This window comes from Scyliorhinus canicula, chromosome 9, assembly GCF_902713615.1.
Source record: "Scyliorhinus canicula chromosome 9, sScyCan1.1, whole genome shotgun sequence".
Taxonomy (NCBI): Eukaryota; Metazoa; Chordata; class Chondrichthyes; order Carcharhiniformes; family Scyliorhinidae; genus Scyliorhinus; species Scyliorhinus canicula.
The window spans coordinates 20,248,550-20,275,021 of NC_052154.1; the positions used below are offsets into that span (position 1 = coordinate 20,248,550).

Sequence of the window (26,472 nt, forward strand, 5' to 3'; positions counted from 1 at the left end):
AGCCGATACTGGGCGATCTGATTTACCATGTCTGCAATCCTGGGGAGGGGATACGCATCGAGGAGCGTAAATCTATTTATGGTCTGACTATAGTCGACAACCATGCGGAATTTTTCCCCGGTCTTAACGACCACCACCTGAGCTCTCCAGGGACTATTGCTGGCCTCTATAATCCCCTCACTGAGATGCCTTCGGACCTCCGATCTGGTAAATACCCTATTTTGCAGGCTGTATCGCCTGCTACGAGTGGCTACGGGTTTACAGTCCTTTGTGAGATTGGTGAAGAGAGGAGGGGGGGGGGAGATTCGCATTGTAGCGAGGCTGCAGATAGTGAGTGGGGGCAGGGGCCCGCCGAAGCTGAGGGTGAGGCTCTTAAGGTGACACTGAAAATCTAGGCCTAATAAGAGTGGCACGCAGAGGTCAGGCAAAACGTATAGTTGAAATTTTGAGTAGCTGGCGCCTCGGATTATGAGTGTCGCGGCGGTGCGCCCCTGGATCTGTACAGAATGGGAGCCTGAAGCGAGCGAGATAGTTTGCCGCACGGGGAAAACGGGGAGCGAACAGCGTCTTACCAGGTCTGGGTGTATGAAGCTCTCAGTGCTCCCGGAGTCAAAAAGGCATGGCGTGTTGTACCCGTTGATTTGGACCTCTGCCATCGAATTTCGCAGATGCTTTGGGCGTGATTGATCCAGGGTGACTGCGCCGAGGTTTGGGCCGCGTGACGAGCGCCCGGGGAGATCGTACTCTTTCGATGAGTTGTCCGAGCGTGGAGATGCGGGTCGGGCCCGGGGATCGCACGTGGCGGGCGGCGAGGAAGATGGCATCCAAGATGGCGGCCCCCATGAGTCACACATGGCCGGCCGCGTGGTGGAGGTTTGCCAAGATAGCGGCCCCCATGGATTGCACGTGGCGGGAGTGGGCGGTGTCTGGGTATAGGCCGCAGCGTTTCGGGCCCCGCGGGCCTGCGGGTGTGGGGAGCGATTACTTTGTGCCGCTGGGGAGTTGGAAGCTGGGGCCCTTTTTGCGAGGCACACTCTCACGTAGTGGCCTTTCCGCCCGCAGCTGCTGCAGGTCGCGTTGCGGGTCGGGCAGTGCTGCGGCGGGTGCTGGTTCTGGCCGCAGAAATGGCAGGCTGGAGCAGCCTGGTGGCTGGGCGGCCGCGTGGAACAGGCCTGTGGGAGTCGCTGGTCGAAGGCCCATGATTGGGTCGCGGGGTCCGCGGGGAACGAGGTGAGGCTGCGGAAGGAGACCTCCATCGTGGTAGCAATTTCCGCTGTTGTTTCTAAGTCTTGGGCCCCCTTTTCCAGCAGTCGTTGGCGCACATAATTAGACCTGAGGCCTGCTACAAAAACATCGCATACAGCAAGTTCTCTATGTTCAGCCGCGGTAACCGCTTGATAGTTACAGTCATTAGATAGATTATTGAGCTCTCTTAAAAATTCGGCGAGTGATTCTGTAGGCCGCTGGCGGTGAGTCGTGAACACATGGCGTGCGTAAACTTCGTTAATGGGTCTTACATACATCTTATCGAGTATCGCTAGCGCTGCAGTATATGAACCGGCCGAGTTTACTTGCGTGGAGATTCTGTGGCTCACCCTTGCGTGCAGTAGACTTAGCTTCTGATCCTCTGCTGTTTCGGCTGTGCTCACTTCTGCCAGCTAGGCCTTAAAGCACAGCAGCCAGTGGGAGAAGATTTCTTTTGCCTCTGCATCCTGTGGGTCGAGTTCCAGGCGTCCAGGCTTGAGGGCTGATTCCATGATTGATCCTGACTGTTCTTAGGTAGATTAAATTGATGGAACCATCAATTCACGAGACACGTGCTTTAAGATATGAACAGTGGTTTTAATCTACTTACTACAGAGCCAGCCTGTTACCCGTTGAACTCTTGATGAACTGCAGGCTGGCTCTGGACACGGTTATTTATACAGCAGTCAAGGGGGAGGAGTCATGGGCGGAGCCAAAGGTGGAGCCTTGTACAAACTCCTGAGCATTCCCAGAGCTACACCCCCTAGTGGTCGGATAACACTACTGCGCTTACAATGGTATTGGTAAATACAGTGTGAATTACTACGTTACATTCACCACATGCACCTGGCAGAGAAGGCCACCATTGGCGCCAGCGGCTTCAATGCTATTTTTCTGGCTGGCTTGGAAATAGGAGCACAGCTTTTAAAAACCTAAGAATGAATAGTTGGGAGGCTAGGGGAGAATCAGCTCAAGGTATGATGATTGGCATAGTGAGTTGACTCAGGCATTGGGTGGTTTGTGCGGATTTTCGTGGTGCTATTAAAGTAGGTCTTCAGGTGAAGGGCCTAGCAGAGGTATCAAAAGAAGTGAGCATGATATTACAAGGATGCAAAAATAGAGAACCTAATTTCAATAAGCCAAATATTGGACATTCCTGTATTAACTGCAAGAAAGGAGAGGAAAAACCCATTGTTGGATGCCTGAGAGAAATGTTTTGGGGGCCATGGATAAGTAAGTGGTGGCAGCTCTGAATTCTGCCTCTCTCAACCCTAGACTGGGAAAAATTCGGTCACCTTTTCTACTCGGGGCCACAGAAGCATCAGCAAACTGTTCACTCTAAAATCAAAAGTTGCACAAGTAGTCCTTCACATTGTACTGTGTGTCAGTAAATTCCGGACCTTACAGTACACATCAACATTTCCCCAAGTACTTGCATGCCAAACTTTGTAACCTCTTCTGCCATTTGAACAGGCTGATGCCAGCACCTCTATTATATCAGCTGTCTGATGCCTGTTTGGGAACAACTCTCAAACACTAGCCCACATCTAAATGCCTTCATTTAATGACTGGAGAAACCCAGTCAGAGACTGGAGGGGGCATTCCAGAGATCAGAGACACGGAACCGGGTAGGAGAGACTCACCGTTAGCTATGGGAGATGGTTAGATTGGTGAGACGAGTGCAGGCAGCAAGTTAGTAGATGTGCGTGCGGGTCGGAGTCACGAAGTGTGAAGCAACAAACAGCCGAAATCTTTCCAATCCTCCTCTGCCTCCTTATTCCAATGGGAGTTACCCTCAACCACTCTCCATTTCAACCCTCTTTTGCAGATCCATTTACAACAATGGAAAACATAGCATGAGGAAGATATATTGTGGAGGAGAGGCAGGAGGGAACAAAATTCTTTCTAATGCCCTATGAAGATGATCATGAGGACATCGAAAACAAGACCAGACTGAAGTCCCAAATTTCAAGATTCTGATCGTTGCTCGTCCGCCCCAATCTCAGACATTTTACCCCATACATCACCTGTTTTCTGACTCCAAAACCATTTCTGTCTGGAAAATTGAATATTGTCAGTGAGGATATGGCACCAGGTGATTTAAAGAGAAAAAGGAGACTAGAGGATGTTCTACCTTCCTAGTTGAGACCGCGGAGAAGAGGCAGTCCATGGCTTTTTCATTTAATCTGCTCTTTCCACTTTATTAAAATAAAGGCAGTGGCTGTTGGCAATCCCATACCAGTTACTACAGCCTTTTACACAGTGGGATGGGAAACATTTCCTGTTTTTTGGAAGCCATCTCTCCCATTAATGTAATTTTCAAGTGTTCTTTCCCTGCCAAGAGTTGTCCACAACAGAGCACTGCAAACTGGCATATTCAAGGTCCAGGACTATGTGCTGAGGAATATGTTAAAGCAGCTGCAGCTAAAGGCTCAGTGGGGGAAAGGACAGTCTAAATTCACCTGTGTAAACTGAAGGGAAGTAAAACCATTTGGAAGGTCTCTCTGACATTAAATGTGTATTGTACATATCATGTGTAATTGGAATTGTATTGAGGCACTTCAGAGTGCCATGTGCTCCAGGGAAAGAACCTGAACTGGATTTCACCTTCATTAATATTGAAGTATTGTGGAATAAACGTTTACAAACCTGTGTGAAGAAAGTATGTTTTTGCCTTGCTAAATGATCGAAGCAGCAAGTTTTAGTGCAGACCACACATAAAATGTCCCAAACCAGGAATGTCAACCCTCCAGAATTGACCTGCACTCTCCAGGAATTCAAGATGAAAATGAAATGAAAATCGCTTATTGTCACGAGTAGGCTTCAAATGAAGTTACTGTGAAAAGCCCCTAGTCACCACATTCCGGCACCTGTTCGGGGAGGCTGTTACAGGAATCGAACCGTGCTGCTGGCCTGCTTTCAAAGCCAGCGATTTAGCCCTGTGCTAAACAGCCCTGTGATGTACCATCAATTGAACGCGAGACGAGTTGCTGGAAAAAAGTATGGCTTTAATCAGCTGGATGTTAGCCCTGCGGTCGATTACAGTATAAGGACGACCGCCGGGAGTACTGGGTATTTATACCCCGGGAGCCGTCACATGACTGGTCTCAACCAACCGGTCGAGAGGCACATGACCGACCAGGGCCAATGGTAAGCCGGTGTTCTGCACCAATGGCAGGCAGCTATGCTAATCATACTACCACATTCGCCCCTTGCGGAGAAAGAAGCCGGGGGTGGGTGTCAACGAGAGCTGGGCGGGGGGGGGGGGGGGGGGGGGGGGGGGGGGGAGGAGAACTGGTGGTGTGAGTAGTAAGGAGAGAAGGAAAACAAAATGTATCCTTGGCTTCCCACTGGCCCAGACATTTAACAACAGTACATAGTGTCCATACAAGGTCCATGGTGGTGTTGAAAGTTAAATGGACTCGATCAGCCTTTTCGTTGCCCGTGACATCCTGGCAGACCGCCGCAGTGGAGTTAGTGACGTTGGTTCAGCCGATGGTGGTGGTTCAGCTGATGTCCTGGACTCCGGGAGCGATGGTCCTTGAACTGTCTCCGTAACCCGGGCTGGTGGTGGAGACGCCATGGATGGGGGAGGGGTGGCCTGGGTGGGGCACTGGGGGAAAAAGAACAGGGGGGGTCTGTGGTGAAGGGGGGGAGGGCCGCACACCGGTGGATGCCAGGTCCCGGAGGGAGACCGTGTCCTGCCGACCGTCGGGGTACTCCACGTACGCATACTGCGGGTTAGTGTGGAGTAACTGGACTTGTTCCACCAATGGGTCGGACCTGTGCACCCGCACATGCTTCCGGAGCAAGATGGGTCCGGGGGCGGCCAGCCACGTCGGGAGAGGGGATCCGGAGCACGACTTCCTGGGGAAAACAAGAAGACGTTCATGAGGTGTCAGATTTCTTGTGGTACAGAGGAGTGAGCGGATAGAATGTAGGGCATCGGGGATAACCTCTTGCCATCGGGAAATAGGGAGATCTCTGGACCGGAGGGCCAGTAGTATGGTCTTCCTGTCCGTTACCCCGAGGGTTGTAGCTGGTCGTCCTGCTAGAGGCAATGCCCCTGCTGAGCAGGAATTGACACAGCTCCTCGCTCATAAAGGAGGACCCCCGATCGCTATGGATGTACACGGGGTAGCCGAACAGGGAGAAGATGGAGAGGAGGGCCTTAATGACGGTCGATGTGGTCATGTCGGGGCAGGGAATGGCGAAGGGGAAGTGGGAGTATTCATCGATCACCGTCAGGAAGTAAATGTTGCGGTTGCTAGAGGGAAGGGGCCCCTTGAAGTCAATGCTGAGACGTTCGAAGGGGCGGGATGCTTTGATCAGATGCGTGCGCTCGGGGCGGTAGAAGTGCGGTTTGCACTCTGCGCAGATGTGGCAGTCACGGGTTACTGTCCTGACTTCCTCGATGGAGAAGGGCAGGTTGTGGGTCTTTATGAAATGATAGAAACGGGTCACCCCTGGATGGCAGAGGTCCGCGTGGAGGGAGCGGAGGCGGTCTATCTGCGCGCTGGCGCAGGTACCGTGGGACAGGGCATCAGGAGGCTCATTGAGCTTCCCAGGACGATACAAGATATCGTAGTTGTACGTGGACAACTCGATCCGCCACCGCAAAATCTTGTCGTTCTTAATCTTGCCCCTCTGTGCATTATCGAACATGAAGGCTACTGACCGTTGGTCTGTGAGGAGGGTAAACTTCCTACAGGCCAAATAGTGCCTCCAATGTCCCACAGCTTCGACTATGGCCTGGGCTTCCTTTTCCACAGAGGGGTGGCGGAGTTCGGAAGGCTGGAGGGTTCTGGAGAAGAAGACCACGGGTTTGCCCGCTTGGTTCAGGGTGGCCGCCAGAGCTACTTCTGATGCGTCGCTCTTGACCTGGGAGGGGAGGGACTCGTCGATGGCGCGCATCGTGGCCTTTGCGATGTCCGCTTTGATGCGGCTAAAGGCCTGGCAGGCCTCTGACGATGGCGGGAAGGTTGTGGACTGAATAAGGGGATGGGCCTTGTCGGCGTAATTGGGAACCCATTGGGCGTAGTAAGCGAAGAACCCCAGGCATCGTTTGAGGGATTTGGGGGTATTGGGGAGAGGGAGTTCCATCAGGGGGCGCATGCATTCGGGGTCAGGGCCTATCACTCCGTTACGCACTACGTAGCCGAGGATGGCTAGACGGTCGGTGCTAAACACGCACTTATCCTTATTGTAAGTTAGGTTAAGGAGTTTTGCGGTTTGGAGGAATTTTCGGAGGTTGGTGTCATGGTCCTGCCGGTCGTGGCCGCAGATGGTGACATTATCGAGGTACGGGAAGGTAGCCCGTAATCCGTACTTGTCGACCATTCGGTCCATCTCCCGTTGGAAGACCGAGACCCTATTTGTGACACCGAATGGAACCCTGAGGAAGTGGTAGAGGCGCTCATCAGCCTCGAACGCGGTGTACTTGCGGTCACTCGCGCTGATGGGGAGCTGGTGATAAGCGGACTTGAGGTCCACTGTGGAGAAGACTTTGTATTTCGCAATCTCGTTTACCATGGCGGAAATACGGGGGAGAGGATACGCATCCAGTTGCGTAAACCGGTTGATGGTCTGGCTGTAGTCGATGACAATCCAGTTTTTCTCCCCAGTCCGGACTGGGCTCGCCAGGGGTTGTTGCTGGCCTCGATGACCCCTTCCGTCAGCAACCTCTGGACCTCGGACCTAATGAATGTCCGGTCCTGGGCGCTGTACCGTCTGCTCCGGGTCGCGATGAGTTTTCAATCGGGGGTGAGATTAGCGAACAAGGAGGGGGGGTTCCACTTTGAGGGACGTGAGGACGCAGACAGTGAGGGGGTATAGGGCCGCCGAATTGGAAGGTCAAGCTCTGCAGGTTGCACTGGAAGTCCAGTCCTAGGAGTGCCGGTGCGCAAAGGTCAGGGAGGACAAGGAGTTTATAATTTTTAAAAACCTTCCCTTGGACCGTGAGGTCCGCGATGCAGCAGCTGGTGATGCGGACGGAGTGCGAACCTGAGGCTAACGCGATTTTGTGTTTTACAGGGTGGACAGGGAGCGCGCAGCGTCTTACCGTGTCAGGGTGTACGAAGCTTTCCGTGCTCCCAGAGTCCAGCAGGCAGCCTGTCTCGTGCCCGTTGAGGTGGATTAGCATCGTTGTCTTGGCGAGCGTGCGTGGAAGTGACTGGTCGAGCTGAATGGCCGCGAGCCATGGAGAAGATCCATCATCGTAGTCGTCGTCGGCCGAGAGGTTGCTGGCATGACCTTGTGTGCCAGTCCAGGATGGCGGCGCCCAGGATCCGCACGTGGAGTCGGGGTCCCAAGATGGCGGTGCCCAGGACCCGCACATGGAGTCGGGGCCCCAAGATGGCGGTGCCCAGGACCCGCACATGGAGTCGGGGCCCCAAGATGGCGGCGCCCAGGACCCGCACGTGGAGTCGGGGCCCCAAGGTGGCGGCGCCCAGGACCCGCACGTGGTGTCCGGGGCCCAAGATGGCGGCACCCGCAGGACCCTCATGGTTGCTGGGGGCGGGGTTAGCGGTGTCGGCGGGCCGATCGGAGCGGCTGAGAGCGGGGGCAGAGAGGCGCGCAGGCCGGGCGCAGGGGCCCGGAGGCGGGGGGGGGGGGGGAAGAGATTGGTGCGATGCGCTGGAAGGGCCCGCATGGGCCCTGAGGAGGAGATCCCCGGTCGCTGCGCGGCACAGCAGCGACCGATTTGGCCTGGCAGACCGACGAAAAATGGCCCTTCTTCCCGCAGCTCTTACAAAGGGCGGAGCGGGCCGGTCAGCGCGGGCGAGGGTGTTTGGCGAACCCACAGAAATAGCAGCGGGGCCCTGTGGACTTGTCGGGGCGTCCCGCGGCGCAGGCCTGAGGGGGGTCGGGAGCGGCGGATGGCGGTGGAGAAGCGTGCCAGGAGGCCCAGGGCGCTGCAGCGCGGCTGGGGACTTAGGCGCGGGCGTTTAAGTCGGCGACATCCAGGGAGGTGGAGAGAGTCCGTGCCTCAGTTAGGCTGAGGTCGTCTTTTTCCAGCATCCGCTGGCGGATAGCGGCAGACTGCATCCCAACCACGTACGCATCTCTAATCAAAAGTTCCATGTGCTCAGTGGCTGAAACTTGGAGGCAGGCGCAATTCCTCCCCAGGACAGCGAGGGCCCGGTAAAAATCATCTAAGGACTCACCGGGGAGCTGTTGTCTGGTAGCCAGCAGATGTCGGGAGAACACTCGGTTTACCGGCTTAAGAAACTGTCCTTTCAGTTTATCCATGGCTGCGTCGTAATCTTTTTCTTCCCCTATCATCGCGTAGGCCGCCATGCCCATGCTGGAATGGAGAATATGAAGCTTCTGTGCCATCGTGGGGGGGGGGGGGGGGCTGCTTGCGGCCGCCAGGTAGCCATCGAAACGCGCCAGCCAATGCTTGAAGATTTCCGATGCATTCTGAGTTTGCGGGCTGATGCGGAGGCATTCAGGCTTGATCTGGAGCTCCATCTTCAAATTTCTAGCTGATTAAATTGATGTACCATCAATTGAACGTGAGACGAGTTGCTGGACAAAAGTATGGCTTTAATCAGCTAGATGTTAGCCCTGCGGTCGATTACAGTATAAGGACGACCGCCGGGAGTACTGGGTATTTATACCCCGCCCTGGAGGCGGGGTTAACACAGCCTCTCGACCAATCGGGGCGCCGTCACATGACTGGTCTCAACCAACCGGTCGAGAGGCACATGACCGACCAGGGCCAATGGTAAGCCGGTGTTCTGCACCAATGGCAGGCAGCTATGCTAATCATACCACTGCCCCCTGTTCACCAGAGATTGAGGAAAATCAAATCATTTGCCATCAATTGTAAATACAATTGTAAATACAAATACAGGGGCTGTTTAGCTCACAGGGCTAATCGCTGGCTTTGAAAGCAGACCAAGGCAAGCCAGCAGCACGGTTCCATTCCCGTAACAGCCTCCCCGAACAGGCGCCGGAATGTGGCGACTAGGGGCTTTTCACAGTAACTTCATTGAAGCCTACTCGTGCCAATAAGCGATTTTCATTCATTTCATTTCACATTGGTCCAAATTGTGTGGGTCTGTGGCCACAAAGTAACCTGGAATATATCACGCAGTGTAATAAACAGGCGGTGCACACTGAAGCACAAGCAGAGGGGGACTGCTGTGTGCAATGCTGGAGTAAAATGATTGGGACTTCAAAAAAGGTTCTTCCTTTTGTCATTTTCTCCGAATATTTCTTGGCACCAGAAATAAAAATATCGAAAATGAGGGAGTCAAAAGGCTGTTTGACTAATAGTCAGTCATCATCCGATTGGGTAATGAGACTTTTTGCTTTCCAATTGGCAGAAGCGTAGATATGTTGGCCGACTAGTGCCTGGAAAGTGTGGGCAAGTCACGTGAAGAAACTTCCCATTTTATCACAATTGGCAACCCTATCCGAACTGGGATCACTTCATCCACAAACCCCTCCCCCTCCCCCACCCCCCACCCCCATCAGACTCAATCTCCTCACTGGCTCAATGTAACAGCTGGTTGATTGGTTGTCCTTTCCACACCGTGGACACCCAATCCAGTAGGTACCCAATCTGTGCCTGCTGCTCACTGGTAGAATAAAAATGAGGCCCTAATGGCAAAGTTATCTCATTCTGCAGACAATCTCCCCCACCCACCCACCCCCTCTGAATTGTCCTTGCGGTGCACCACCTGTTCATTGCACTGTGCTGTGCGCGGTACACTGCAGCCACTCACCCGCACATTTTAGAGGGCACATTAGCCTCCAGAGGCCATGCATGGGCCAATGTGTGGTATCACCACTGCCAATGGCGTGTCCACGTTGAATTGTGTGATATTTATGACCAGGTAAGCCGAGTTAATAATCCAACATAACCCATTGTATTTACAATTGGCGTCAGATGATTTGTCTTTCCTGGAACAGAAAGCAGTACCTTTTTAAAAAGCCTCTAAATGTTCCATAAATAGTCTATAAATCAGACCAGAATGGAACACAAACGTGTATAAAGAATTGAGCAATTTGATTGCATGGATTTTATGGTACACTTTACACAAGGGTCCTTTATGATGATGGCAATGATCAGAGGTGCAGTTACATATAGAGGTGAGCTTTGGCACAGACAAGAAGATTAATTCAAAGAGCCTGTCAGGTTTACTTGTCCCAGTTAAATAAGTGTCATATTAAAGTTCAGTTTGGAATAAAATTTAGCACCAAATGACATGAGAATAAAAGGCATTTAAGTCAAATTTTTGCAATCTAGTTGAAAATAGAACACAACGGAACAATCAACAACAACAGCAATTATTTTTATACTGTGCACCGTATGCAACAGAATGTCCCAAGGCACTTAGCAGGAGCATTAGGAGGTAAAATACGTCTCCAGGCCACATAAAAGATTAAACAGTAGTAGCTTGGCTTAATCGATATGTTTTAAAGAGTTTCAAAAGAGGAAAGAGAGGCGCAAAGACAGAGAGGTTTAGGGAGGAAGTTCCAGAGCTTTGGACCCAGGGAGCTAAAGGCACAGCCCCAATGCTGGAGAACGCAGAGCTGCTCAAGAGGCCAGAATTGCATGAGCCCAGACGCCTTAGAGGGCTAAGTAGTTGGAAGAGATTTCAGAAACAGGGAGAGTGTTGAATCGGTTGAGCCTCAAGGAAGAGTGAGGGTTTCAGCAGCAGGTGAGCAGAGACAGTGATGGAGTTGGGTAATGTTATGGTGGTGGAAAATGGAGGTTTTAGTGACAGCCTAGGTATGTGGTCAGAATCTCATCTCAGGGTCATATATAACACCGTGGTTGTGCCACAGTGCAAGGGTGAGAAATCAGGGAGGCAGACGGGGGCTTGGAATGGAGTTTGTCATTGGGACCAAATACAAATTTGGACCAGAACCTCCAAGGAGTGGCAATTAAAGTCACTCCTTGTTACGTAACCTTAGTCACTGCACATTTTTCATCCGATCTTCCAACTTGGGCCGGAGGAGAACGGTGCAGCAGCTTCCTCAGGGCTCGAGTCTAAGGCCACAGAGTTGGAGGAAAGGAAGCCATGCCTCCTTTTTACAGAATGAGCTTCTGGAAAGCAGCTAGGTTTAAAGTCCCCACCATTTTGAGAAGTTTGGGAAAAGGTAAGCATGTAAAGTAACTCTGGGGAGTGGATGGTTATGAGTGCATTCAGATGTAGGTTGGGTGTTAGGTAGGTAGTCAAGGGGATAGAGGTAGTAAGGGAGTTGACATCTTCTGGGGTAACTCCCAGAATGACCCACCCCAGGAGATTACAAGAGATTTGAAGGTTGGGGCCAATTTATTTGGAGGAAAGTTTTCTCATCCTGGATGTTCAATGTTGAACAAAGATTCTGATAATATAGCAACAGTGGAAGGGTCAAGAGAGGTGGTAATGGAGAGGTTGTGCAGACTGAGCTTATATTTTCTGTTGTTTAGAAGAATGAGGTCTCATTGAAGCATAGAACATTGTTACAGGGTAAGGTAAATGCAGGAAGGATGTTTCTCCTGGCTCGGGTGTCTAGAATCGGGGGACAGAGTCTCAGAACAAGAGGCAGGCCATTTAATACTATGGGGAGGAAGAATATCTTCACCCAGAGAATGGTAAATGTTTGGAATTCCCTACCTCAGAGGGCTGTGGAGGCTCATTCATTGAATTAATTAAAGACAATGATCAATAGATTTCTAGGTATTGTCCGGTCTATGAAAATATCTAGGTCAACCTGGCTACTTTGTAAAATTATAATTTTATTTGTACCCTGACATGCCTGACTAGCAATAACTCATACCAGAGGACTTTCGAGCTTTCAGAAAATCAGCAGGACCTTGTTATCCTTAAAGATCCATCTGACTGTAGAAAATCAAATTCCAAAGAAATGGACCAACACCCTCTACATTTCTAAGGCAGAGCTCTGGCTAACTGAGACGGTATGCCTACAAGCGCAAAAAGGACCTTGCCTCCTCCATGAAACTTTTTAAGATTACAGACCTGACAAAATACATCCTTTGTCCAAAACCCAGGAGGAGAAGTGGGAGGTAAGTTACATGTACTCCCCAACCTGCTCGAACCTGTAATATTGCCGTGTGGAACTGAACCCAGGCAGTGTGCTATTTTACCATCCAGCAGTAGGCCGCAGAAAAGGGCCTGTACAGGTAAATGGCCTGGCCCTCATCTACATCATGCACCACTGGCACATCGGATACGCCTGTATCTGTGCCGATAAAACTAATTCATCTTTGCCTGCTTTCTTTCATAATGGAAGTTCTTGTCTCTGGAAAGACGGATCACCTTGCAACAGTTTTAGCCTACTAACCTCTGAAGCAATACGCCATTGAACTGCTGATTTTGGACTCTGGACTCATGTGAAACCGCAACTCTTATTTTTATCGTTGCCTTGCCCTATATCGCTTTCTTTCCCTTATCCTTTTTTATTGTACGAGCGCAAAAAGGGAGGACATTGTGAACACTTTTTTTAAAAAATTTTAAGTCGTTTGGACATTGCAAAACCCTCATTTCCTAATTTTGTGTGTGTGGAAAACAAGTTGATACCCCCTTATTTTACCTTATCTCGAGATTGCTGTGGGGTTATTCATAGAGAATCAGACCATTCCAAACTGAAGCGTTGGGGAAAATAGGTCACCACTCATAAAGGGGGAAATCAAAAATCAAAAACACCTTCCTGTTTACTGATGGGTAGTGAGAAGAAAAATCAGAACAGTTTAAATTAATCCCCCTCCTGTCCATAACAAAGTTAGAGATATAGTGGTACAAGGAGATAGTGTGGGATAACGTCGTTGAGGTAGAAGAACAGCCATGATCTAGTTGAATGAGGAAGCAGGCTTGAGGGGCTGAATGGCCTTCTCATGTTCCTATTTCCTATGAACAGGGTGTCTTCAGTGTACACTTGAAAACTGGCATTATAATTTTGGATGGCACTGCCAAAGGGTGGCATGTGGGTAACAAATAGGAGAGGAGCCTTGTTGGGCGCCAGTGACACCATTTGGGGAGTGGAAAGAGAAACCATCATAAGTGATTCTGCTACGATTAGGTAGCTAAGAATGGAATCAAATAAATGGAGTCCTATCCAGCTGAACAACCGAGGAGAGGTATTGGAGGAGGATGGAGTGATCAACTGTGTTAATGATGATAGAAAGTCGAGGAGTACGGGGAGGGATTGTGTACATATAACTCAGTCATTTGTGACTTTGATAAGAGCCATTTTGGAAACTGCAGCAGGGCAGAAGCCGGATTTAAGGGATTCAGACTTGGAGTTCTGGGATAGATGGGCACAGATTTGAGAGATGACAACATTGTTCAGGATTTTGGAGAGGTAAGTATAGGAAGGGGCTGATTTTTTTGAGGAGAGGCATTATATTAGGTTGTGCAGAAAAAAAGCAGTTCAGTGATAAATTTTCCTTTACAATTTCGACAGAGATCCAGTTAATCATACTCATGGTATGATGTTAGAATATGAAATGATACATCTAACGATCTAGTTTCAACACAGATACTGCGGCTAAAACCTGGTTAAACTTTAACCACAAGTCAAATAGTCTTCTCGTGACCCAGATACCATTAGCCTTTAAAGCTGGGCTGCAAATTCCTATAAATTTAATACTTTGTTCAAGATGCTTTAACTTTCCCTTGCTTTAGTTGAAAGGGAAATACAGAAATAAAACATAATTTTGGTAATCATGTGTTTTGATACAATCTTCTTCACCACATTGTTTTCTGTTATCCCAGAATAAATAGACCGACACAAGTGTAAACCTTCTGACAACTCGATGACAGCTGAAGGTTTAACAGCTTATATTAGTTATTATTTTAGAGCCGACAATGAAAGACGTTTCATATGCTCGATGTAAATTGTCTCACAGAATCATGAAGTTTACATTTGCTGATTGTGTGGTAAAATTGAAATTCTCAGTGTATCGTCATTCCTTTTTATTTTTTGTTGCTGTCTTTCCAGTCGGAATTTGATTTTGTGACCGATAGTTTGCATTGTTTTCCGAATACTGTGTGGCTTATTTTAAGGCGGCAGAATTCTGGTTAACATTCAACCTTAAAACAATCAAAACCCTTGCGTTAAACAGCCAAATGCACTTACCCATCAAAACTCACCGTTATTTGGTGGCAGTACTCTCAGGCTATCAAACTCCAGCATGGTATAGGACGAGTCCAGTGTTTCGGTGTAATCGGGCATATTCATGTCCATCATGGGTTCGCAAAGCTTCATTATTATGAGCTGGCCACTAAGTAATAAGCCGGCCGTCACAGCTTCAAATGGTTACGGAGGGAACGGCAAGCGTTCCTTCTGCCCACCTCCTTCTCACCAACCGCAGAAGACACCCCCTAAAAAAATCCCCCCATGCTCAGGTTGAACATTGAGGTTCAGGAAGCTGAACCCAAGTTCTGTTCTGGCACTCCCAATACCGTCTTTCTCATAATACGAGCATATGACACTGATAAGGCCTTGAATGTATCGAGATACCCAACATCCCTGTTTTCCTGCAATCCGCTTATCTGTGCTACTGTGTACACAACATAAAAAGGTGTAATACCTTATTGGTTTTCGTGGAGCCACCCATGCAATTTATTCCGAAACAACCAGTAACATTATGGCATAAGTCAGTTGAGTAGAACACACATATTTTGAAGTGCCAGCACACAATTAGAAACATTGTGCCTCCACAACATATTCCCTTGAAGTGATAAAATAACAGCAGAGTGGGATTTCCTGCACAACAAGTGTTAGGGTTTAAAGGAGTGATTTGAGTGAAGTGCAGATCAGCATGTCGGCCAAAAAATTTATAAAACAATTCCGTTTATTCTCCAGCAATTAAAGTATGTATTTTAGCAAGCCTTTCATACCTATATTGTGTGCTCATTTCCCCATCTTAGTTCTTATATGAAGTGCTTCTTCAATAGCTACAGCTTGGGAGGAGGAAAGCTACCGATTTTCTCATTAAGGACATTTTAGATAACCAGGATAGATGACTTCAAGCAGTTGTAGACCTGAAGGGCCACTGGAATGCAAAATCTGTTGGGGTGTATACTGAGCGGTCAATCCACTGTCATCCAGGGAGATTTTAGGGGGTGGTGTTTCAATGCATCTGCTGGACTTGTTCTTCCAGGGATGGTGGAGGTTGTAGGTGATGGAACCATCAATTCAGCGAAAACGTGTAGTTGGATCTGAACAGAGGCTTTAATGCACTTACAACAGAGCCAGCCTATTCGTCGTTGAACTTCAGATGAACTGGCAGGCTGGCTCTCAGGCACTGATCTTTATACATCGGTCCCAGGGGGAGGAGTCCTGGGCGGAGCCAAGGGAGGATCCCAGTACAAACTCTCGCGTACTCCCAGAGTGATTCCCCCTGGTGGTCGGATAGTGCAACTGCACTTACAATGGTGGATAGTGAACATATATACATGGCGTGATATTGGCAACTATATATAGTGTGAATCACATTCACCACATTCACCCCCTGTTAAAAAATCAAGTCCGGCGGGGGTGATGGCTCAAAGGGTCAGTCTGTCCGGTGGACGAATTGTCCGTTTTGATCTGCGGAGCACCGAAGTTGCAGCCTCTTGCGGTGGCTGGGCGGGCGTCGAGGTCTGGGGTATGGTTGCCGGCTCCGGGGCGAGTCTTGTCCGAGCCTCATACACCTCCTGGTCGAATGGAGACTGGGGGCGCAGGGGGCGGGCTGGTGCTGGCGCTCGGGACTGGTGGGGTGAGCTCGCAGAATCGGGGGCGCAAGGGGACGGCCGCAAAGGGAACGGGGAAAGGAATTCCTCGGTGGGGGTAGATGGGGGGTTGGATCCAGCGGGTGCCAGGTCCCAGAGGGATACTGTGTCCTGGCGACCGTCCGGGAACTCAACAAATGCGTACTGTGGGTTGGAATGAAGCAGGCGCACCTTTTCAACAATGGGGTCGGTCTTGTGCGCCCTGATGTGCTTCATTAGGAGAACCGGGCCTGGCGTCCTCAGCCACGCCGGAAGTGAGACCCCTGTGGTAGTGCCCCTGGAAAAAATTAAGAGCCGCTCGTGGGCGGTTTGGTTGGTAGCTGTACACAGGAGGGATCTAATTGCGTGGAGCGTGTCAGGGAGGACTTCCTGCCATTGGGAAACTTGGAGCTTCCTGGACCGAGGGTCAGTAGGACGGTCTTCCAGACCGTCGCGTTCTCCCTCTCCACCTGTCCGTTCCCCGTAGGGTTGTAACTGGTAGTCCTGCTCTAGGCGATGCCCTTGTCAAGCAGGTACTGACGCAGCTCGTCACTCATAAAGGACGCACCCCGGTCGCTGTGCACGTAGCTGGGGAAACCGAACAGGGTGAAGACACTATGCAGGGCCCTAATGACTGTGTGGGAGGTCATATCGGGGCATGGGATGGCGAAGGGGAATCGGGAGAACTCGTCAATAATGTTAAGGAAGTAAATGTTTGTGTTAGTGGAGGGGAGTGGCCCTTTGAAATCGATTGCAAGGCGTTCAAAGAGCCTAGAAGCCTTGACCAGGTGGGCCCTGTCTGGTCTATAGAAGTGCGGTTTGCACTCTGCACAGATCGGGCAGTCCCTGGTGACCGCTTTTACCTCCTCGTTGGAGAAAGGCAGGTTTCGGGCTCTGATGTAGTGGGCGAGTCGGGTGACCCCTGGATGGCACAGGTCATCATGGATGGCTTTTAGGCGGCTAATTTGCACGCTGGCGCATGTCCCGCGGGATAGGGCATCCGAGGGCTCGTTGAGCTTCCCCGGTCGATATTTGAAATCGTAATTGTAGGTGGAGAGTTCAATCCACCACCGAAGAATTTTGTCAGTTTTAATTTTGCCCCTTTGTGAGTTGTTGAACATGAAGGCGACCGACCGTTGGTTGGTAATGAGGGTGAACCTCCTACCTGCGAGGTAGTGCCTCCAGTGTCGGATAGCCTCCACGATGGCTTGTGCTTCCTTCTCGACTGAGGAGTGTCGGAGTTCTGAAGCGGATAGGGTACGGGAGAAAAATGCAACGGTCCGCCCTGCTTGGTTTAAAGTGGCTGATAGCGCTACCTCTGAGGCGTCGCTCTCAACCTGAAAGGGAGTGGATTCATCCACCGCCCGCATGGCTGCTTTGGCGATGTCGTCTCTGATGCAGCTGAAGGCCTGGCGCGCCTCAGCAGACAGGGGAAATAGTGTGGCCTTGAAGAGTGGGCGGGCTTTGTCCGCATATTGGGGGACCCACTGGGCGTAGTACGAAAAGAGCCCCAAGCACCGTTTGAGGGCCTTGGGGCCATGGGGGAGGGGGAGTTCTAAGAGGGGGCGCATGCGGTCCGGGTCTGGGCCCAGGGCTCCGTTCTCCACGACGTAGCCGAGGATGGCTAGTCTGTTTGTGCGGAACACGCATTTCTCCTTGTTATATGTAAGGTTTAATTTTTGGGCCGTCTGGAGAAAACGGTGGAGGTTGGCGTCGTGGTCCTGCTAGTCATGGCCGCAGATGGTAACATTATCCAGATATGGAAACGTGGCCCGCAGCCCGTACCGGTCTACCATTCGGTCCATTGCTCATTGGAACACCGAAACCCCGTTAGTGACGCCGAAGGGAACCCGGAGGAAATGGAAGAGATGGCCATCGGCCTCGAACGCCGTGTAGTGGCGGTCCTCCGGGCGGATTGGGAGCTGGTGGTATGCAGACTTCAGATCCACCATGGAAAATACCCGATATTGGGCGATCTGGTTTACCATGTCTGCGATTCTGGGGAGGGGATACACGTCTCGGAGCGTAAAGCAATTGATGGTCTGGCTATAATCGACGACCATGCGGAATTTTTCCCCGGGCTTGACGACCACCACCTGAGCTCTCCAGGGACTGTTACTGGCCTCTATGATCCCCTCACTGAGCAGCCTTCGCACCTCCGTTCTGATAAATACCCTATCCTGCAGGCTGTACCGCCTGCTGCGGGTGGCTACCGGTTTGCAATCCGGGGTGAGGTTGGCGAAGAGAGGAGGGGGGGGGGGCGATGCGCAGCGTGGCGAGGCTGCAGATAGTGAGTGGGGGCAGGGGCCCACCGAAGCTGAGGGTGAGACTCTTGAGGTTACATTGGAAATCCAACCCTAAGAGGAGTGGCGTGCAGAGGTTGGGCAAGACATACAGTTTAAATTTGGAATAGCTAGCGCCTCGAATCATTAGCGTTGCTGTAATGCGGCCTTGGATTTGGATGGAATGGGAGCCCGAAGCAAGGGCGATAGTTTGGTTGACGGGATAAATAGGGACGGAACAGCGTCTTACCAGCTCTGGGTGTATGAAGCTCTCTGTGCTCCCGGGGTTGAAGAGGCACGACATGTTGTACCCGTTGATCTGGGCCTCCGTCATCGAATTTCTCAGATGCTTGGGGCGAGATTGGTTGAGGGTGACCGTGTTGAGTTGCGGGCCGCGTGGTGGGTGCCCTGGGGAGTCGAATTCTTCCGATCGGGCGTCCTGTCGAGTAGATGACGCTGCGTTCTGGCGAGCTTGATGCAGGAACACTGTGCTGAGTTTCGGGCCATGTGGTCACTGCCCGGGGAGGTCGTACTCCTCCGATGAGCTGTTTGAGTCTGGGGATGCAGCTAGGGCCCGTGGATCGCACGTGGAGGGTGGTGATGAAGATGGCGTCCAAGATGGCGGCCCCCATGAATCGCACGTGGCCGGCCACATGGTGGAGGTTTGCCAAGATGACGTCCCCCATGGATCGCACGTGGCGGGAGGGGGCGGAGCCTGAGCGTAGGCCGCAGCGTTTCGGGCCCCGCGGGCCTGCTGGTGCTGGGGGCGACGTTTTTGGACTGTTGGGGTGTTGAGGGCTGGGGCCCTTCTGCCGAGGCACACTCTAGCATAGTGGCCTTTCTTCCCGCAGCTGCTGCAGGTCGTGGGTCGGGCTGAGCAGTGCTGCCGCGGGTGCTGGCTTTGTCCACAGAAGTGGCAGGCTGGAGCAGTTGAATAACTGGTTTGGGGAGCTGAATAGTGGCAGGCTGGAGCAGTTGAATAACTGGTTTGGTGAGCTGAGTAGATGGCTGGGGAAGCTGAGTAATTAGCTGGAGCATCTGGATAGCTTGAGTAGTTGACTGGGACAGTAGTTCAACCGGCTGTGGCAGCGCGATAGCTGGGGGGCCTTGCGGCACAGGCTTGGGGGCTCCTCAGGTCGGGGGCCCATGCGGGGTTAGCGGCGTCCGCGGGAAACGTGTTGAGGCTGCGGAAGGAAACTTCCATTGTGATAGCAGCCCCTACGGTAGTCTCTAAGCCCTGGGCCCCATTTTCTAATAGTCTCTGGCGTACATAGCTAGATCGAAGGCCCGCTACAAAAACATCCCGCACAGCAAGCTCCCTATGTTCGGCCGCGGTTACGGCCTGGTAATTGCAGTCATTTGAGAGATTGTTCAACTCGCGTGCAAATTCAGCTAAAGTTTCAGTAGCCCGTTGTCGGCGAGTCGTGAACACATGGCGGGCAAAGACCTCGTTTATGGGCCTAATATACATTTTGTCCAAAATCGCCAGCGCTGCGGTGTCGGAACCGGCTGGATTTAGTTGTGTAGAAATTCTGTGGCTTACCCTCGCGTGCAGTAGGCTGAGCTTTTGTTCCTCCCTAGTTTCAGCGGTGCTGATTTCGGCCAGGTAGGCCTTAAAACATTTCAGCCATTGGCAGAAGGTTTCTTTCTCCTCTGCATCCTGCGGATCGAGTTCTAGACGTCCTGGTTTTAGAGCGGATTCCATGCTTTACTTCGGCAGCTTCTTAAGTGTATTAAATTGATGGAACCATCAATTCAGCGAACACGTGTAGTTGGATCTGAACAGAGGCTTTAATACACTTACAACAGAGCCAGCCTATTCATCATTGAACTTCAGGTGAACTGGCGGCCTGGCTCTAAGGCACTGATCTTTATACATCGGTCCCAGGGGGAGGAGTACTGGGCGGAGCCAAGGGAGGAACCCAGTACAAACTCTCGCGTACTCCCAGAGCGACTCCTCCTGGTGGTCGGATAGTGCAACTGCACTTACAATGGTGGATAGTGAACATATATACACGGAGTTATATTGGCAACTATATACAGCATTGATCTTACAACGGGTAGATAACGAACATATATACATGGAGTGATATTGGCAACTATATATAGTGTGAATAACATTCACCACAGTAGGGTTAGAAGGTGCTGTTAAAGGAGGCTTGGCAAGTTGTTGCAGTGCATCTTGTGGATGGTACTCATTGCTGCCACTGTGCGCTGGTGGCAGAAGGGGTAGTTTTTTATGGCGGTGCCAATAAAGAGGACAGTTTCGTCCTGGATTTTGTCGAACTTCTTGCATGTTGTTGGATCCACACTCATCCAGGCAAGTGAGGAGTATTCCATCACACTCCGGGCTTGTGCCTTGTAAATGGTGGGCACAGTAAGAAGTCCTACACCACCAGGTTAAAGTCCAACAGGCTTGTTTGGAATCACTAGAACATAGAACATAGAACATAGAACAGTACAGCACAGAACAGGCCCTTCGGCCCTCGATGTTGTGCCGAGCAATGATCACCCTACTCAAACCCACGTATCCACCCTATACCCGTAACCCAACAACCCCCCCCTTAACCTTACTTTTTAGGACACTACGGGCAATTTAGCATGGCTAATCCACCTAACCCGCACATCTTTGGACTGTGGGAGGAAACCGGAGCACCCGGAGGAAACCCACGCACACACGGGGAGGACGTGCAGACTCCGCACAGACAGTGACCCAGCCGGGAATCGAACCTGGGACCCTGGAGCTGTGAAGCATTTATGCTAACCACCATGCTACCGTGCTGCCACTAGCTTTCGGAACGCAGCTCCTTCCTCACCTCCTGATGAAGGAGCTCTGCTCCGAAAGCTAGTGATTCCAAACAAACCTGTTGGACTTTAACCTGGTGTTGTCAGACTTCTTACTGTGCCCAGCCCAGTCGAACGCCTGCATCTCCACATCTTGTAAATGGTGGAAAGGGTTTGTAGAGTCAGGAGGTGTGTACGCACTGCAGGTTTCCCAGCTTCTGACCTGCTCATGTACCCAGAGTATTTATATGACTACTCGAGCTAAGTTTCTGGTCGATGGTAACTCCCAGGCTATTGAAGGTGGAGAATTCAGTGATGACAATGCCATTGAATATCAAAGGTGTTGGTTAGATTATTTCTTAGTGGAGATGGTAATTGCCTGGCATTTCTGTGGTGAGAATGTTACTCACCACTTAAAAGACTAGCCTGAATGCTGACCTGAAAATGAAGCATTATCTGAGGAGTTGGGAATAGAACTGAACATTGAACATCCCTAATTCTGACCTTATGGTGGAGGGAAACCCACTGATGAAGCAACTGAAATAGCTGGACCTAGAACCCTGAGGAACTCCTGCAACAGTGGCCTGGGACTGAGATAATTGTCCTCCTACAAACACAACTATCTTCCTTTGTGCCAGGTATGAATTCTACCAGTGGAGTGTTTTCCCTCTGATTCCCACTGACTTCAGTTTTGCTAGGGTTCCTTGATGCTCCACTCGGTCAAATGCTGCCTTGATGCTGGTGCCAATTACTCTCACCTCACCTCAGCATTTCAACTTTTTTCGATCAAGGCTGTAATGAGGTCTGCTCCTGGCTGAACTCAAACTGAGCATCAGGAGTCACATGCTGGTGAATTGGTGCTGAATTTCAACCCCAATGTGTTAGTTAAAGAAACTGTGATGAGTTATGGTTTCAACATAGTAAGGATGTAAGAGCAAGGAATAGTTCGTAGCGTGGTGAATTGTGAGATCAGCAAGTACAAGAGAGCAAAGTTCAGAGTAAAGGAATTGATAAAATAAAGACACATTAGGTTAGATTGAACCACATAAATATGGGACGCATGCGATGAGAGTAGAATTGCCTAAAAGTATGGTGATATGCCTCAGGGCTATATTATAATTGGAAGGTGTGCGACCTCCAACCAGCAGGTGGTGGTACAGACACACCATGGGTCTCTAGACTAAGGTCATGTGACCTGTGACTCCGCTATAAAGGGAGACACATCTCGCCATCTTCAGAAGAAAATTGAGTGGGCAATAAGATATGTGAATGGTCAGTGCTCGGTGCAAGTGCCAGAGGAGTAGTTAGCAGACTCCATGATAACGTGCTCTGTATCAGATTTCTATCTTACCACACGCGACTCAGTAAAAGATTCTGGTTTGGACAAGTCAAAGTGTTTGGTGAGTACAAAGGTCCAAACAGAACAATACGGATGATAGGTTTCTTTTTGCATCTTGAGGAATGAAGACTTTCAGCCAAATTGACTATTCCTGAATTGGTTTGGAATCCCATTGTTATACTAGAGTCATGTTTGATAGTGCCTTCCAGTACTGACTCCATGAGAGTCTGGGTGGGATTCAATTATAGGGAACCTCATTAGCATCAGACAGGAAGCTGCAAGTGCTACTGTGGCCACATCCCTGGCCAATGACCATGGAAACTGTAATTTTGCTACTTCATTATGAAGGCGGGTAGAAATTAAATTGTCTATCGGTCTTCTCTGACCTGTGCAATGCCTCTATTTAATTGCAGAGGAAGGATGGCCGATCTCCTTGTTTCTTTCAAGATATATTGCACACTTTGGGGTTGGCTGATTACCCGGTCTGGGGCTGACTGAGTTCCACATACGCCTCCCTCGAGATACCAATCAACCAAGGGTTTTTCTTGTAATCGGCTTGTAATGGGTGAACAGAGAGTCTATCCCTGAAAAAGAAGTGCGGGAACTCTCAGAACTAGCGGAAATGTGGATCAGCTCGTTTCCCTAATGACGCCATCATATTCCATTGGAGTTGCAAGAGGAGACGACTGGGACCTTCACAAAATTTCAAGCAGCATGTTTACCGAGCACGCAATGTTCAAATAAAACATTCCTTTCCTGTGCCTCATTTTCCCAGCAAACATTGTACTCTTCTTTTCTCGTTTTACATTTTGTGACATATTTCGGTATATAATTAAATAGTACATTTCTCAAAGTTGATAAATGCGTTTTCTGTTGCAGCTGATGTTTGAAATGATTATTTATTAGTGCGGCCATGCCTTCTGCTTAAAAATACACAGGGGCAGTTACTAATAGAACCTGGGATATTTATTAGTCATCACGTTGCAAAGCTAAACATTGGGGAGTGTGGGGGGCGGGGGGGGGGGGGGGGGGGGGGGGGGGGGGGGGGGATCCGGACATGAGGGGGATCCAGAAATGGGAGGATGGAGGGTCTGGAGTTCAGCTGGGGGGGGGGGGGGGGGGGGGAGAGCATACATCAGAGGAAGGTGAGGGGTCCGGACTACAAGAGGTACGGACATCAAGGAAGTGGATGGGTCATGGGGAGATGTGTTGTTTAGGTTGGAGGGGGGGGTGGTCTGGCGGTGTGTAAGATCATGGGGGTGTCGGTCAGGTTAGATCCAACAGGGAAGGTTGGGTCTTGGTGGGGGGTGGGGGGGGGGGGAGTCAGGTGGGGTTGGAGGGTTTGGGTCGGCAGACTGTTGTTTGGTGTGGGGGTATTGTTCGGGTCAGGTGGGGTTAGGATTGGGTGGGGTTGGTATGGGGGGCAGGTCAGTGAGGGTGGGGAATCCTGTGCAGGTGGGGTTAGGATTGGGTGGGGTTGGTAGGGGGGGGCAGGTCAGTGGGGGTGGGGAATCCTGTGCAGGTGGGGTTAGGATTGGGTGGGGTTGGTATGGGGGGCAGGTCAGTGGGGGTGGGGAATCCTGTGCAGGTGGGGTTAGGATTGGGTGGGGTTGGTAGAGGGGGGCAGGTCAGTGGGGGTGGGGAATCCTGTGCAGGTGGGGTTAGGATTGGGTGGGGTTGGTAGGGGGGAGTAGGTCAGTGGGGGTGGGGAATCCTGTGCAGGTGGGGAACACCATAGGGGATGGGGCGGGTCCCTGGGGGTGTCAAGGATGCGGGGGGTCCCTGGGGGTGTCAAGGATGCGGGGGGTTTGGGACTTGAGCTGGTTGATTTAAAAAGTTACTCTGAAGTTAAAAGTGCTTTTTTCCTTCTAACTCTTTCAAATTAACTATGAGGGTAAAAGAGATTAAATCGCTTTGTCAGATATTTCCCAGCCCTGTGCAATTGTCCATACAATTGCTGTGTGAACATCCAAGAGAGATTCCTCAGCACATCTTTAGGATACTCCCCAAAAGAGACACCAAGGAGCCAGGAATTTATGGCATTTTTAATAATCCGTCCTTGGGATGTGGGCATTGCTGGCTGGGTCAGCATTTATTGCCCATCCGTAATTGCCTTTGAACTGAGTGGCTTTCTGGGCCATTTTAGAGAGGGACAGTTAAGAGTTAACCACATCGGTGTGTGGGTCCAGAGACACATGTAGGCCAGATCAGGTAAGGACAGCAGATTTACTTCCCTGAAGAACATTTGTGAACCACATGGGTTTTTACAACAATCAGCTGTGGTTTTGTGGTCAACATTAGACGTTTTTAAATTGCGGATTCACTTACGATGGTGGGATTTGAACCCTGGTCCCCAGAGCATTACCCTGGGTCTCTGGGTTACTAGTCTTGTGACAATGCCACTACGCCACCGCCTTCTCCAAGGAACATGGGGCGAAATTCTCCCAAAGGCAGACTGAATGCCGACGCCGGAGTGAAACCCGGAGTGTTTCACTCCGGCGTCGGAGGCCGCTCCTCGCCCCCTATTCTCCCCCCCCCCCCCCCCCCCCCCCGGGGGGCTAGGAGCGGCGTTGCGGGAAACTCGGCCGCTGGGCCTTGACGCTTGCGTCAAAGCGGCGCGCCGAGAATGACGCGGCGGGCGCCGCCTAAGTGACGTCAGCCACGCATGCCCGTCGGGGTCGTCAGGCCGCTCGGCCCATCCGGTCGGAGAATCGCCAGTCGCCGGGAAAAACGGCGAGCGGCGATTCTCCGAGCGGCATGTCGCAAAACGCGACACGCCATTTTGGTGGGGCTGGGAGAATCACGGGGGGTGTCAGGGCAGCGTGGTGTGATTCTCCCACCCGGCCTGGGGAGCGGAGAATCGCGCCCCATATTTATACTGTATGAGAGAGAATGCTGGTTGGCAAATAGTCTGTAGATTGGTGGAGCTGTTGCCATGGGGAATGCACCAGTTGATGGTAACTGTCAACTTAACTGCCAAGCAGTGTTTGAAATTTAACCCAGGCAGCTTGACTCTGATTGGTCAAAACATTGACCTGGGGAATAAACCAGCAAGTGGCTGTCACTTATTTTATTTAGCTACATGTGTCTACATGTTCTGCAAAGAAAAAGGCCGTATGTAATAATACATCTATGGTCCAGCACACACAAATGCACCACATTGCAAACCGCTGACAATCTTAAATTGATTAATAGCATAATTTTTAGCACACTGAGGATTATTTAGCAAATGTCCAATCTTGGGATCACATATAATGTTGGAAGCTGTGTTTTGAGTTTTGCAGGTGGGCATTGGTTGGGTGCAGTCTGTACCTTGCCTGTTGTAAACAGCGTAAGGGACATGCTATTTGATATGACCCGCCAGTCTTTGGGATGTGCGGCCGAGGATCACGCTGGCACTGAAATTCATATACCACATTTCTCATTTGTGTGATAGGCAGAATGTATTTTTGGCTTGGCGGCAGCATCCTGTTCATGGCGAATCTCACTCGTGTTGCTCGTCCATTGTAGCAGTATGAAACTTCACCTGTTGCACAAATTTTTCAGATACCTTTTTCTTTCAGGGAAATCTGGGCACTTTTCAGGGCAGAAAATGATGGCATTGGGCGCAGTTAGTTTGCATGATATACAGAGCTGAACAGAGTAGCCATTAACCCCCAGATGTATTTCAGCATCAAGCTTGCTTGGTGAGCAACAGACTTGAACCTTATTTATGAATTTGCCAAAAAGGCCAATCATACAGTGTGGAACTGGAAGAATCCCAACACGTGCATTGAACAGTGAAGTCAACTTGTGCTAGTCGGTGCTCGAGAATCCCCCTGGCAGATTTCTCACAGAAGGGGCATTCATTTGACTGTTCCATTTTAAAGGTGAATTTCAGTGAATGATGGAGCCCAGACTGGAGTAAGGCAGGCAAGGAAATTATTACATGCAGCTGCGGATTTAAATATTGCAAACGCATCGTCCACTTATCGAAAATCTGCAAGGGGTAGGAGGTTAGGCATCATTCCATTGGAGACATGTTGTTCATGAAACCCAACAAAGTTTTTGTGAGAGTTGGGCCTCGAAGGGATCCCATGGCAACATCATCTATTTGGATACATACGAT

General features: G+C 50.6%; 1 protein-coding gene and 1 long non-coding RNA gene across 5 annotated transcripts in view; one reads left to right on the forward strand and one right to left on the reverse strand.

The window, feature by feature from the left end:
* Nucleotides 1–14,748, reverse strand: part of LOC119971135 (hepatocyte nuclear factor 4-beta-like) — a 93,705-nt gene extending 78,957 nt beyond the window's left edge. Inside the window, exon 1 of one of the 4 annotated variants that reach the window (XM_038806304.1) lies at nt 14,358–14,743. In XM_038806304.1, coding sequence (XP_038662232.1) covers nt 14,358–14,472 — 115 coding nt within the window. In that variant the 5' untranslated portion in view covers nt 14,473–14,743. Of the gene's footprint in view, nt 1–14,343 lie in introns of all 4 variants that reach the window. The other 3 variants (XM_038806305.1, XM_038806309.1, XM_038806306.1) reach the window with 3 other exon arrangements.
* Nucleotides 1–23,217, forward strand: part of LOC119971137 — a 37,999-nt gene extending 14,782 nt beyond the window's left edge. The window contains exon 3 of the long non-coding RNA XR_005461754.1: nt 22,778–23,217. This is a non-coding gene — a long non-coding RNA (uncharacterized LOC119971137). The remainder of the gene's footprint in view (nt 1–22,777) is intronic.
* Nucleotides 23,218–26,472: the final 3,255 nt, after the last annotated feature.